This window comes from Pseudophryne corroboree, chromosome 4 (assembly GCF_028390025.1).
Source record: "Pseudophryne corroboree isolate aPseCor3 chromosome 4, aPseCor3.hap2, whole genome shotgun sequence".
Taxonomy (NCBI): domain Eukaryota; kingdom Metazoa; phylum Chordata; class Amphibia; order Anura; family Myobatrachidae; genus Pseudophryne; species Pseudophryne corroboree.
This window is the reverse complement of record NC_086447.1, coordinates 126892385-126907298: the sequence shown is the minus strand read 5'-3', so window position 1 is coordinate 126907298 and position 14914 is coordinate 126892385. Positions and strand designations below refer to the sequence as shown.

Here is a 14914-nt window from a genome sequence, read left to right as displayed (position 1 = left end):
AACCTTCAATTACTGACCGCAGGGATTCCATCTTGAATCTGTAGTAAGTGACGTACTGATTGAGCCCCTTTAGGTTCAATATTGGCCTGACCGAGCCATCCGGCTTTGGTACTACAAAAAGACTGGAATAATAACCCTGACCTTGTTGGTGAACAAGGACCGGAATCAAAACTGCTGAATCCAGCAGAGACTGAATGGCAATTTGCAGAACCGCCCTCTTGTCAACCGACACAGGCAGTCCTGTCTTGAAAAACCGCAGTGGCGGGAAACAGTTCAACTCTATTTTGTAACCTTTTAACACTAAATTGCAGATCCACCCATCTGTGGATGTCTGGAACCACGCCAAATGGAACGTCTGAAGGCGTGCCCCCACAACTGGAGATCCGAGATGGACTGGGAGCCCGTTATGCCACTGGCTTGTCAGTGACCTTAGCGTCCCGACGACTGGTGGTGGTGGTGGTCGTCTACCAGGTGTGGTTGTTCCTCTACCACGGCCTCGAAAGGGCTGAGGTCTAAAGGATTTGAACGCTGGTCCAGAGTATTTCCGTCTAGGTACCGTTGGAGACAATGGTAGGAAAACAGACCCCCCCCCCCCCCGTGGCCTCAGAAATCCATTTGTCCAATTCTGGACCAAACAACTTCCCGCCACCGTAAGGTAACGCTTCTATTCCTCTCTTGACCTCTGCCTCAGCCTGCCAAGAATGCAGCCAGAATGCTCGTCGTGCCGTAACCAGTGACGATGAAAGGCGAGAACTCACCTGACAGACGTCAGTAGAAGCTGTACAAAGATAATCAGCAGCTTCACAGATTTGATCAGCGATAAATATAAGGTTATCTCAAAATATCTCTCAACCCGACCTCTTCGCTCTTCACAAGACCTGCGTCTCTCATCCACACTCATTACTCGCTCCCACTCACGATTGCAGGACTTTCATCGGGCTGCACCCACTCTGTGGAATGCCCTACCACGCACAATAAGACTCTCCTCTAGTCTCCAAACCTTCAAGCGTTCCGTGAAAACTCACCTCTTCAGGCAAGCATACCAAATTCCAGAACCGCCCACATAACTTTCATAAACCTTCCTATCAAATTGCATCCACTCTGTACAGTCCACACATATCCTCACGTCTTCTCATTCTATGCAATAGATAGCACCTTTCCTTATGTAGACATGCCTATTTCCCTATAGATTGTAAGCTTGCGAGCAGGGCCTTCCTACCTCTATGACTGTTTGTTATCACCCATTTTGTTATTGTTATTTCAAACTGTAAAGCGCAACGGAATTTATATATATAAGAAACTGTTAATAAATAATAAATAAGGTGATCGTCATGTAGGGCAGACTTGAGTTCTGTTATCCATACAATTAGCGCCTTAGTTACCCAAATGCCAACCAAACCAGGTCTAAGCAACATTCCTGCTGCTGTATACATGGACTTTAGCATAGCTTCTAGTTTACGCTCTGAAGGGTCTTTAAGCGTAGTAGCAGTTGGTACTGGAATGGTTAATTTTTTAGTAAGTTTTGACACAGACGAATCCACCATTGGCGGATTCTCCCACGTAGATGTCACAGACTCTGGAAACGGGTAACTAGACTTAAATCGGTGAGGTATAGAAAACCGTTTATCCGGATTCTTCCGTGTTTCTATTAACATCTTATTAAGAGATTCCGAAAAATGAAAACACACTGGAGGATCTCTGTCGTTTAGTAAATACCACCTCATCATTTGTCAGAGGTTCTACAGTCTCTGTAAACTTCAGAGACTGACGCACCGCCCCGATGAGATTATCAATGCCCGGGCTGTCAATATCCTCACTATCTGACTGCTGGTCCAATTCGCCCTCCTCATACTCATCTTGCGCAGTGAGGTCTGGCATAGAATCGTCAGAATGCAACATAGCTGAAACTGGTAAATTATAAGAGGATCATTTTCATTTATTTCTACCAGAAGTGGACTTGGACCTTGGCAAAGGCTGAGAACCTTCTGGTATCTGTGGCGGACTCACCCGAGACTCGGATCTTGCCGCCTCCCGCTCGTGGCGAGCTGCGGCCAATTCTGATTGCAACCCAGCCATTATATCCGCTAATATTGCCCACTGAGCATCTGGGGATGAAATCGGATTAGAAATCGGACTAGAAATCGTATTTGTAGCTGAATTTACAAAACATACTGTGCATGTGGTAGAACTATCCGGTAACACACTCTTACAGACATTGCAGTGAAACTGCTTTTTTGTTTTTGCTGGTGCCTTACTCATTATGCAGAGAGACAACACAAATAGACAAGACAGACAGCTCGCACGACTCAGTAAAATTATTACTAAGGTGTGTCTATATATGACCGAAGTGCAGAGCACGTGGCCAGTACTATAAGAAACCTGATCCAAAATTCCCACTAACACCCCTGCGCCATCCGGTGGAGTAGTGTTGTAGGACAGGAACGTTCTGGAAGGAGAAACAGGAAGCATGCCATGCTTACAGACATAGTAACAGTCCAGGGTATAATTATGTGCCCAGGTACAATTATAACCCCTAACAACCTGTTAATATAGGCTTAACAGCCTATCTGAAAACTCCCTTTAAACCCATGCAGCTTTGCTATATTATGCTGCTGCTATGGGCATACTCTCCCCCCCCCCCCCCCTGCAGCTGCGCTGCCTGGTATGGGAACAGACCGCGGCAGCAGTGAGCGCTGTCTGCAGTCTGGAAATCAACGGCTTCAGACTCTTCCCCCCCGCACTGCTCCCTGCATCTATCAACGGCCGGGGAGCTGCGGGTGCCGGGAGCCGAGAAGTGGCGTGCAGAGAACTATGAGCGGCGGCTGGGGTCTGAGCGGCGGAACGGACTGCGATGCGGGGAGCTGTGTGTGGCTGCTGTGAGTGGCGCCCCGCGGCTCTGATCGGCGGCGGGCGGCTCTGGCGGCCAGGCGGCAGTGCATACAAGTAAGCTCGTTCCCCCCACACAGCGGGGCGGCAGCTTGAGCTGACCGCCCTGTCCCCAGCATACCTGAGTCCTGTAGACGTGCGGCCATGACGGGGCTTCTGTTGTAAGCTCCGTCCAGCCTTCCTGCAGCTCCGAGAGTGAGCTGCTTGTAGCCGTGAGGGCGCTCCTTGAATGAGGGCCGACACGCCAGGAGCTGCTTCTTGCAGCGTGCACTATCCCGGACCAAGCTTCTTGCTAAGCTAGGAAGGGATGTGCTGAATTGAAAAAAGAAAAAAATAGTTAAAAATCAAAGTATGTGTGGAAGAACCACTCGTGCTTGTCACTCCTGTGAGCACCGAAAAAACACTGAGGTATTCTGGGAGTATGGAGGGGAGGAGAGTTACTAAATTTAAATATTCAGTGCCTGTCCTGCTAAAGCCGTCCATATCCCAAGAGTACTCCAGTGACCCCTAGTGGATGAAAAATAAAAACTGCCAGGTTTTACCAGATGGGACTGGTCCAACTGCATAGCTGTAGTGGGAGTGCTGGAGTGCTATACAGGTGATGCTTGGGATCGCAGATTACTGGAGAACGATGGAAGGGCATCGATGTAGAACCGAGACAGGGCACCGCTGGAAGCTAGTATGCTGGAAGCCGGTGTTTAGTAATCTGCCAGACGCAGGGTGCAATGATGAGACACTGCGGAGGTAGGCTGCACCATGAGGAATAGAACTGGTGCGAGTCTCTAGTGGAGTATTGAAGACAGGAACAACCACAAGGAGGAGAGACTAGTATCACTGGGATGACAACTGAAGCACTGACAATCCTCCAGCTCTGAAACAGGATATTTATACCTGCTGGGATGCAGGCATTGGTTCACCAATTAGTCAGAGTTCTGTAGCGCAGTGGATTGGAGGAAACAACAACATGTGACCAGACCCAACATGGCTGCGCCCATGTTATCACTTGGAGGGAAAGTCAGACTGGGAAAACCATGTGGAAAACAACAGTAATGGCGGCGGAGGCCGCGGCAGGCAGGAGACGCCACACTATCCATTTGCACAGCCAGACCACAGGGACAGCGGCAGAGACCGCAGTGGGCAGAAGACGTCATACCCAGCTCTCTGCATACTGAAGACACAGGACCGGCGGCAACGGAGATCGCGGCGGGCAGGAGACGCCACACCTGTTCATCCATGCAGCAAGGCCACAGGGACAGTGACAGAGACCGCAGTGAGCATGAGACGTCACACTCAGCTCTCTACACACTGAAAGCACAGGCACAGCTGCGGCGGTCGCGGCAGGATGAGAACGCCATTCTGGGCCCTGACAAGTATACTGAGAAGGGCACTGTAACAGCGCTACGAGCCAACAGTGAAGCGATGCAGAATATATACATCAGCAACACAGCTGGGACCCGACCCTGGAACGCAGAGCCAGCCTCAGCAGACACTTGACCGGTAAGAAATGACGACCAGTTACCCGAATCGTGACACCTAGCCTGTAAAAGGGAAAGGAAAGGCATCAATCAGAACAGAGAAGCCGAGATTCCCCATAGCCCACACCACGCAATATAAGTTTTCCACACGCACTGGTAAATGGCTGCCCTAAATTCATAGCCTGTGTCACAGCCACAGAAAACCCATTAGACCGCAAAATCCTGATTTCAAGTGCCATGCCGACAAAGTCAGCTGTGGCAAATCTGGATACAGGCACAGCCCTTGACTAAGCAGATCATCCCGCAGTGGCAGCCACCATGGTGATTTAACGAACAGAGTGAGAAGGTCCAAATACTGTACCACGACTTCCGCTGCCAGTCTGGAGGGATGAGGAGAACATGAGCCTTCTCTCTCTCTATGTGCCGGATCACCTACAACAGCAGGGAGATGGGCGGGCACAGGTAAACCAGGAGAAAGTACCACCGGGCAGTCAGAGAGTCCACTAAGGCTGTCTGAGGATCCCAGGACTGTGCCCCAAACACTGCAGCTTCTTGTTCAGTTTGTAGGCCATGAGAGCGATGTCCAGAAGACCCCAGCGTTCCACAAAAAGGATGAACGCATCCTTGTGCAATTTCCACGCTCCCAGATGGATGGGAGATTCAAGCAATGTAGAATACGAAAAGAAAAAAAAACCTAGAAATAACTACTCCGACCCTAAAATCTTTGTGCCTTTCGTTAGGCACTACATAATGCTGCTACTGGTGAGAATGCTTTCAGGGGGTGGAGTTTTAACTCTAAATAGTTTTCATTATTTAGTTCCTACTCCTCTGCATCTCCTCTAAACTCACAGTTGGCAGTGCCCCCCAGATAGGGCGAAGAAGGAAAGTAGAATCACTGTATAAATCACAAACATTCACCTGGGATGGACTGAAAATTGCACAGAAACTGCCCCATAGATGGGGCAATTTCAGGATAACTATTGCTTCTCAACCACACGGTTCTTCTGGAATGGAGCATAGTAAAAACGTAATAAAGTCAAATAAAACACGTTACAAATACTTAACCTTACATATATCAAATGCCTTATGCATGATCTTATAAAGAATACAGAATATGTAGAATGCTTCATTTAACCAATTGAATGTAATATCCCAACTGGGAGAGTAATACATTGAGCAGGGCAGAGGATAAGACACATACGGGTCTGATCAGTTTAAATGGATACTCACCCTCACAATCCAAGCACCTCTCAAACTTCAGAGACAGCTGGTAAGTGTCATAACAACGGACACGGGGCTTGTATGTACCTGAAAGACAATGTCTTTTATCAACAGAGGACCACATAATTAATCTGCCATCTGACAGATAACAGATGCACCCCCTCAACACATACAATAACTGCCTACTGACGAGACAGGCTGCATTAATGTGATGTTACTAGTAACTAGTTATGGGATAGGCTGCATTAAGGTCTCAGTGAGGTCACCGGTACGTAGTGAGAGAACAGGCTGCATTAATGTGTTAGTGACGTCACTGGTACCTAGTGATGGGACAGGCTGCATTAATGTGATGTTACTTGTAACTAGTTATGGGATAGGCTGCATTAAGGTCTCAGTGAGGTCACCGGTACGTAGTGAGAGAACAGGCTGCATTAATGTGTTATTGATGTCACTGGTACCTAGTGATGGGACAGGCTGCATTAATGTGATGTTACTAGTAACTAGTTATGGGATAGGCTGCATTAAGGTCTCAGTGAGGTCACCGGTACGTAGTGAGAGAACAGGCTGCATTAATGTGTTAGTGATGTCACTGGTACCTAGTGATGGGACAGGCTGCATTAATGTGATGTTACTAGTAACTAGTTATGGGATAGGCTGCATTAAGGTCTCAGTGAGGTCACCGGAACGTAGTGAGAGAACAGGCTGCATTAATGTGTTAGTGATGTCACTGGTACCTAGTGATGGGACAGGCTGCATTAATGTGATGTTACTAGTAACTAGTTATGGGATAGGCTGCATTAAGGTCTCAGTGAGGTCACCGGTACGTAGTGAGAGAACAGGCTGCATTAATGTGTTATTGATGTCACTGGTACCTAGTGATGGGACAGGCTGCATTAATGTGATGTTACTAGTAACTAGTTATGGGATAGGCTGCATTAAGGTCTCAGTGAGGTCACCGGTACGTAGTGAGAGAACAGGCTGCATTAATGTGTTAGTGATGTCACTGGTACCTAGTGATGGGACAGGCTGCATTAATGTGATGTTACTAGTAACTAGTTATGGGATAGGCTGCATTAAGGTCTCAGTGAGGTCACCGGAACGTAGTGAGAGAACAGGCTGCATTAATGTGTTAGTGATGTCACTGGTACCTAGTGATGGGACAGGCTGCATTAATGTGATGTTACTAGTAACTAGTTATGGGATAGGCTGCATTAAGGTCTCAGTGAGGTCACCGGTACGTAGTGAGAGAACAGGCTGCATTAATGCGTTAGTGATGATGTCACTGGTACCTAGTGATGGGACAGGCTGCATTTATGTGATGTTACTAGTAACTAGTTATGGGATAGGCTGCATTAAGGTCTCAGTGAGGTCACCGGTACGTAGTGAGAGAACAGGCTGCATTAATGTGTTAGTGATGTCACTGGTACCTAGTGATGGGACAGGCTGCATTAATGTGATGTTACTAGTAACTAGTTATGGGATAGGCTGCATTAAGGTCTCAGTGAGGTCACCGGTACGTAGTGAGAGAACAGGCTGCATTAATGTGTTATTGATGTCATTGGTACCTAGTGATGGGACAGGCTGCATTAATGTGATGTTACTAGTAACTAGTTATGGGATAGGCTGCATTAAGGTCTCAGTGAGGTCACCGGTACGTAGTGAGAGAACAGGCTGCATTAATGTGTTAGTGATGTCACTGGTACCCAGTGATGGGACAGGCTGCATTAATGTGTTCGTGATGTTACTAGTAACTAGTTATGGGATAGGCTGCATTAAGGTCTCAGTGAGGTCACCGGTACGTAGTGAGAGAACAGGCTGCATTAATGTGTCAGTGATGGGACAGGCTGTATTAATGTGTTCGTGATGTTACCGGTACATAGTGATGGGACAGGCTGCATTAATGTGATGTTAGTAGTAACTAGTTATTGGATAGGCTGCATTAAGGTCTCAGTGAGGTCACCGGTACATACAATAGTGATAGGACAGGCTGCATTAATGCCTCAGCAATGTCACTGGTACATAGTGATGGGACAGGCTGCATTAATGTGTCAGAGATGTCATTGGTACAAAGTAAATGGACAAGCTGAAATAATGGGTTAGTGGTGTCACTGGTACCTAGTGAAGTGACCGTCTGCATTTATGTCTCAGCGATGTCACTGGTACCTAGTGAAGGGACAGGTGGCTGCATGGTGTCAGTGATGTCACGTACCTAGCGACTGGACAGGATGCATTAATGTGTCAGTGATGTCACTGGTACCTAGTGAAGGGGCAGGCTGCATGGTGTCAGTGACATCACTGGTACCTAGCGATTGGACAGGATGCATTAATGTGTCAGTGATGTCACTCATACCTACTGATGGGACAGGCTGCATGGTGTCAGTGATGTCACTGCTACCTATTGATGGAACAGGCTACATTAATGTGTGGCACAAATTCTGAAACAAATTCATTTGATGAGACCCAGGAAATACCCTCTAATTAAGTACTGATTATGCTCCTGAGAGGGATTCTCCCAGCATGCAACGAGCCCGTCCAAATATCCCCGCCTCCTGGCTCAGGCAAATCAGTTTTTTGTTTGGTGCAGCAGGAGCCGGACCATGGTCAGAGGGCTGCTGGTTTTTAGAAGCCCTAAGCTTTCTTATTTTATTTTTTAGTCTTACTATTTTTTTCTTGAGTGATCTTTCTGAAAAGCGTCTTATACGTACCTTACAAAGAGTCGCTCCAGCAACTCTTCGCCGGGCCGCGACACTTACCCACGATTATAGTGCTGTTTTGGCGGGCGTCTGTGTCGGATTTACTAGCAGGTCCAGCAGACGTTACCAGGCTGTGGCCGGAGCACGGGGAGAAGGTAAGGCATCGGTACCGCTTAGAAGGGGAATACGGACACAGCCGCATTGTTTTGGGAGGAGACTACCAAACAGTCGCTGACGCGGCTGCCACCTCGGGTGCACCAGCACTAGGCCTTAGGGATTAGAGGCTTCAATAGTATGAGGTCGCGATCCTCAGGGTTGATGCCAGCAGTGGGGAGTCAGATGCTCTCCTGGTCGCCCCTCCCCCCGGTTCATGACCAGTTTCAAGCTTCCGTCTCAGACGCTGTACACGAAGGGGAACCAGTTGCAGCATAGGCGGCTGTGTGACGGGTGCGTCTGTGTTCACTATAGGTTCATGGAGCGGCAGTGTACACTAATAGCGTCTGGATCAACTTAGCGTTCGCAAACATATTGATCGGTCCTGGAAGCGAGGCAAGTCTCCCTGTATCCCACTCTACTGATTACGGGTAATACAGCACTAAGCCTCTACCTTTTTGAGTACGAATAGTTAGATAAGCGCCTATTGCATATGAGTCTGTATACTATTACTGTGGTTTCTTTCGCTATGCGTCTGAATATGGTAGATCTGTTTAAACATGACTCAGTAATATGTTCTCCTACATACTTGAAATGTAGTTGATGATGTGCTCATATTGCCTATTATACTAATGTATAACATGTGACTGACTGCTAATGTGATTGACGACTTTACTATATATTCTGTCCCTTTCCAATCCTCAATGCTGGTGCATGGGTAGGGTCGGATTGTAGGTCACTTTAAAAAGCTTAAAGTGATTACAGTCACAAATTGTGTAGTACACTGTGGAAGTGTTGATTATTTATCATGTTTAAGAGCGGCAAAGAGGAGTAAGATACACTCACAGCAACACCAACACTCAAATCATGTTTGTCTTGCAAAGCTGTGTTATCCTCTCAGGATCTGGTTCAGGATGGCTTGTGTGCAAATTGTTTCAGCTTTCACCAGGGTCTCTTGAAAAATACAAGGCAGATTCACGTGGAGGTTGATACACCTTGGGCTATGTTTGCACAGACATAATCCAGTATAGCTGAACGGATAATTCCTCCAACTCCTGTACCAGAGACAGGTTACACGATTATCCCTTACATGCAGCTTCCCCCACAGGTGGTTCATAAATTGGGCAAAATAGTCTCTGGTTCAGTCACAACGGATGACTCACTTGGGGGCTGTACTGGATTCAAGTCTTCAGAGAGTAATTTTAACTCTGAACAAGATATCCAAGGTTCAGTCAAGGATTTAGGACTTGCTACACAGTCAAAAGGTATCCATTCACGCATCAATGCGTGTGATGGGATTGATGGTGTCAACATTCGATATGGTGGAGTATGCACAGTTCCACTCGAGGCCTCTGCAGCATCTGATTCTTGCCAAATGGAATGGATTGCATCAGACGATAAAAACGCAGACTATGGTTCTTACGATAGAAGTAAGAAGGTCATTAGCCTGGTGGCTATAGGCATGCCATCTGGACAAGGGCAAGGGGAGACCCTTTTGGATAGCAGATTGGGAAATTCTGACAACGGATGCCAGTCTCCAGGGCTGGGGAGCAGTGTCAGGAAGGTTGTGTTTCCAGGGGAAATGGACCAAGGAAGAAGGTTGCCTGCCAATACATATATTGGAACTTCGGGCCATATACATGGCATGGATTCAGGCAAAGGACATTTTTCGGGGAAAACCAGTTCAGATCCGCTCAGGCAATGCGACGGCAGTAGCATACCTCAACAATCAGGGAGGAACTTGCAGACGTAAAGCGATGAAGGAGGCAAGTCACATAATAAAGTGGGCAGAACTTCATCATCCAGTCTTGTCCGCAGTGTTCGTTCTGGGAGTCCTAAAATGGGAAGCGGATTCTCTCAGTCGACACACAATTCAGGCAAGCGAATGGGCTCTACACCCGGAGGTCTTCCAGACTCTAGTAGACAAAAGGGGGTTGCCAGAGATAGATCTCATGGCGTCCCGTCACACCAACAAAGTTCTCGCATATGGGTCAAGAACAAAGGATCCCAGAGCAATCTTTGTGGATGCCCTGTCGGTGAGATGGGCCTTTCATCTGGCTTATGTGTTTCCTCCAATCAACCTATTACCCAGGGTGGTGAGAAAGATAAAGCAAGGAAAGGGTGCCGTGATACTAAAAGCTCCAGCTTGGCCAGAAGACATTGGTACACAGATCTGCAGAGAATGTCAATGGATGCTCCACTTCTGCTCCCTCAACATCCAGATTTACTGATGCAGGGTTCTTGTTATCACAGATATCTGGATCGACTGTTTTTGACGGAGTGGCTCTTGAAAACTCTATCCTGAAGTCAAAAGGATTCTCACAACAGGTAATACAAACAATGCTCAGAGCAAGGAAACCTTCCTCAGCTCACATTTATCACAGAATATGGCAAACCTATATTCATTGGTGCAGTGAACGGAAAATGGACCCCAAGTCTTTCAGAGTCTCAAGAGTCTTAGCATTCCTTCAGGCAGGAATGGATAAAGGTTTGAAGGTGGCTTCCTTGAGAGTGCAAGTGTCAGCATTGACTGTATGGTTCCAAAAGAAAATTGCCAACTTACAGGATGTGCGTACTTTGTTCCAGGGAATGCTGCGCGTTCAACCTCCTTTTGTTCCTCCTACAGTGCCTTGGGACTTAAATTTAGTCCTAAAGGCCCTTCAAGTTGCCCCATTTGAACCACTTAATAAAGTGGATCTTAAATGGTTGACAGCTAAAGTTCTCTTTCTACTGGCCATGGCGTCAGCTAGCAGTGTCAGATCTAGGGGCATTGTCATGTCATTCCCCATTTCTGATTTTTTTATCCAGATAAAGCAGTTTTCAGAACTAGATCTGGGTATCTTCCCAAGGTGGTGTCTAAATTCCACCTTAATGATGAAATTGTAGTCCTGGCTTTCCAGGAACCGGACCTTTCTGCGGGAGATACATCACCGGACGTGATCCGTGCCTTAAGGATCTACGTGGATCGTACCAGTGCCATCAGAAAGACAGATTCTCTCTTTATTCTCTACGGATTTCACAAGAGAGGATGGCCTGTTGATAAGCAGACACTAGCAAGGTGGCTTCGGATGACGATTTCAGAAGCATATTCTCAAGCTGATCTTCCTGTTCCGGTTAATGTCTCTGCTCACTCTACTCGTAAGGTAGGTCCTTCATGGGCAGCACAACGTGATGCTTCAGCAGAACAGGTATGTAAGGCAGCCACATGGTCTTCCATTAACACATTCATTAGACATTATGCCATGGATACCTTTGCCTCTCATGACGCTGAATTCGGGCGAAGGATTCCGCTATGCAATCAGCAGCGTCCCCACCACTAAAATTGCTTTGGGAAATCCCATAGTTATCCTGAGGATAACCTGACGACCCTGCCGGAGAAATATACGTTATGGTAAGAACTTACCGTTGATAACAGTATTTCTCCTAAGTCCACAGGTTCCACGGGGATCCCACCCTGACGCACCCGATTTGAGGATCCTTTTACTCACTAACCTCTTCACTCTTGTACGGAAGAGTGGGCTATCTATGATGCTCCTGCCTTGAGCTTTGGGAATACAACAGATTTGCCTGAGCTAGGAGGCGGGGATATATGGACGGGCCCGTTGCATGATGGGAGGCCGAAAAGCTTTGACCGATTGGTGCAAATCCGCTGTCGTTTCATCATATCCCATTGTTATCCTGTGAAACCAGTGGACTTAGGAGAAATACTGTTATCAATGGTAAGTTCTTACCATAACGTATATATTGTCACAGTGATGTCACTGGAGCCTAGAGTTGGGACAGGCTGCATTACTGTTTCAGTGATGTCACTGGAGCCTAGAGTTGGGACAGGCAGCATTACTGTTTCAGTGATCTCACTGGAGCCTAGAGATGGGACAGGCTGCATTATTGTGTCAGTGATGTCACTGGAGCCTAGAGATGGGACAGGCTGCATTATTGTGTCAGTGATGTCACTGGAGCCTAGAGATGGGGCAGACTGCATTACTGTTTCAGTGATGTCACTGGAGCGTAGAGATGGGACAGGCAGCATTACTGTTTCAGTGATATCACTGGAGCCTAGAGATGGGACAGGCTACATTATTGTCTCAGTGATGTCACTGGAGCCTAGAGATGGGACAGGCTACATTATTGTATCAATGATGTCACTGGTGCCTAGAGATGGGACAGGCTGCATTATTGTGTCAGTGATGTCACTGGAGCCTAGAGTTGGGACAGGCTACATTATTGTCTCAGTGATGTCACTGGTGCCTAGAGATGGGACAGGCTGCATTATTGTGTCAGTGATGTCACTGGAGCCTAGAGATGGGACAGGCTGCATTACTGTTTCAGTGATGTCACTGGAGCGTAGAGATGGGACAGGCTGCATTACTGTTTTAGTAATGTCACTGGAGCCTATAGATAGGACAGGTTACATTATTGTGTCAGTGATGTCACTGGAGCCTAGAGATGGGACAGGCTGCACTACTGTTACAGTGATGTCACTGGAGCCTAGAGATGGGACAGGCTACATTATTGTCTCAGCGATGTCACTGGAGCCTAGAGATGGGACAGGCTGCATTACGGTTTCAGTGATGTCGCTGGAGCCTAGAGTTGGGACAGGCTGCATTATTGTCTCAGTGATGTCACTGGGGCCTAGAGATGGGGCAGACTGCATTACTGTTTCAGTGATGTCACTGGAGCGCAGAGATGGGACAGGCTGCATTACTGTTTCAGTGATGTCACTGGAGCCTAGAGATGGGACAGGCTACATTATTGTCTCAGTGATGTCACTGGAGCCTAAAGATGGGACAGGCTGCATTATTGTGTCAGTGATGTTACTGGAGCCAAGAGTTGGGACAGGCTACATTATTGTCTCAGTGATGTCACTGGTGCCTAGAGATGGGACAGGCTGCATTATTGTGTCAGTGATGTCACTGGAGCCTAGAGATGGGACAGGCTGCATTACTGTTTCAGTGATGTCACTGGAGCCTAGAGATGGGACAGGCTACATTATTGTCTCAGTGATGTCACTGGAGCCTATAGATGGGACAGGCTGCATTATTGTCTCAGTGATGTCACTGGAGCCTAGAGATGGGGCAGGCTGCATTACTGTTTCAGTGATGTCACTGGAGCGTAGAGATGGGACAGGCTGCATTACTGTTTCAGTAATGTCACTGGAGCCTAGAGATGGTACAGGCTACATTATTGTGTCAGTGATGTCACTGGAGCCTAGAGATGGGACAGGCTGCACTACTGTTTCAGTGATGTCACTGGAGCCTAGAGATGGGACAGGCTACATTATTGTCTCAGCGATGTCACTGGAGCCTAGAGATGGGACAGGCTGCATTACGGTTTCAGTGATGTCACTGGAGCCTAGAGTTGGGAAAGGTTGCATTATTGTCTCAATGATGTCACTGGTGCCTAGAGATGGGACAGGCTGCATTATTGTGTCAGTGATGTCACTGAAGCCTAGAGATGGGACAGGCTGCATTATTGTCTCAGTGATGTCACTGGTGCCTAGAGATGGGACAGGCTACATTATTGTCTCAGTGATGTCACTGGAGCCTAGAGATGGGGCAGGCTGCATTACTGTTTCAGTGATGTCACTGGAGCGTAGAGATGGGACAGACTGCATTATTGTCTCAGCGATATCACTGGAGCCTAAAGATGGGACAGGCTGCATTACGGTTTCAGTGATGTCGCTGGAGCCTAGAGTTGGGACAGGTTGCATTATTTTGTCAGTGATGTCACTGGAGCCTAGAGATGGGACAGGCTACATTATTGTCTCAGTGATGTAACTGGTGCCTAGAGATGGGACAGGCTACATTATTGTCTCAGTGATCTAACTGGTGCCTAGAGATGGGACAGGCTGCATTATTGTGTCAGTGATGTCACTGGAGCCTAGAGATGGGACAGGCTGCATTATTGTGTCAGTGATGTCACTGGAGCCTAGAGATGGGACAGGCTGCATTATTGTCTCAGTGATGTCACTGGAGCCTAGAGATGGGGCAGTCTACCGTAGTAGACAAATGCGCATTAAAGAGAGCGGATCACCAACCGTACTTGCTATAGTTCTTATGGATATCCTCCTTATTTCATCAACCGTGATAACATGTGGATAAAATGGATCTCAAATAGCGTTATACCATTTAAAAATTTATTTCCACATACAACATATATAAAAATGAAAAAACCCCTTTGACAGATGGGTTCTCACCAGACAAGATGGTCTACCAGTAATAGTAGACAACAGCGTTTGTTATATGAGAAAACAACCAGGCGTCCCCAGGAGTCGTCATAAACAGCCAAGTGAGAGCTCCACTTGTCCCCTGCTACCTCCACCAACGCGTTTCGATAACTAGGCGTTATCTTTTTCAAGGTGTCACCTTGGTGATCCGCTCTCTTTAATGCGCATTTGTCTACTACGGTAGACCACCATTTTGGGTACGAGTCTGGACCTCCCCCTACATACATTTAAATCAATTGTCATAACAGGATTACGCTATG

The 14914-nt window shown here is 47.3% G+C and overlaps 1 protein-coding gene across 1 annotated transcript in view; it reads right to left on the bottom strand.

Annotated features, from left to right (window-relative positions):
• NOL10 (nucleolar protein 10) overlaps positions 1-14914 on the bottom strand; it is a 163150-nt gene that overhangs the window by 127635 nt on the left and 20601 nt on the right. Inside the window, exon 4 of the mRNA XM_063915418.1 lies at positions 5592-5669. Within this exon, the coding sequence (XP_063771488.1) occupies positions 5592-5669 (78 nt within the window). The remainder of the gene's footprint in view (positions 1-5591; positions 5670-14914) is intronic.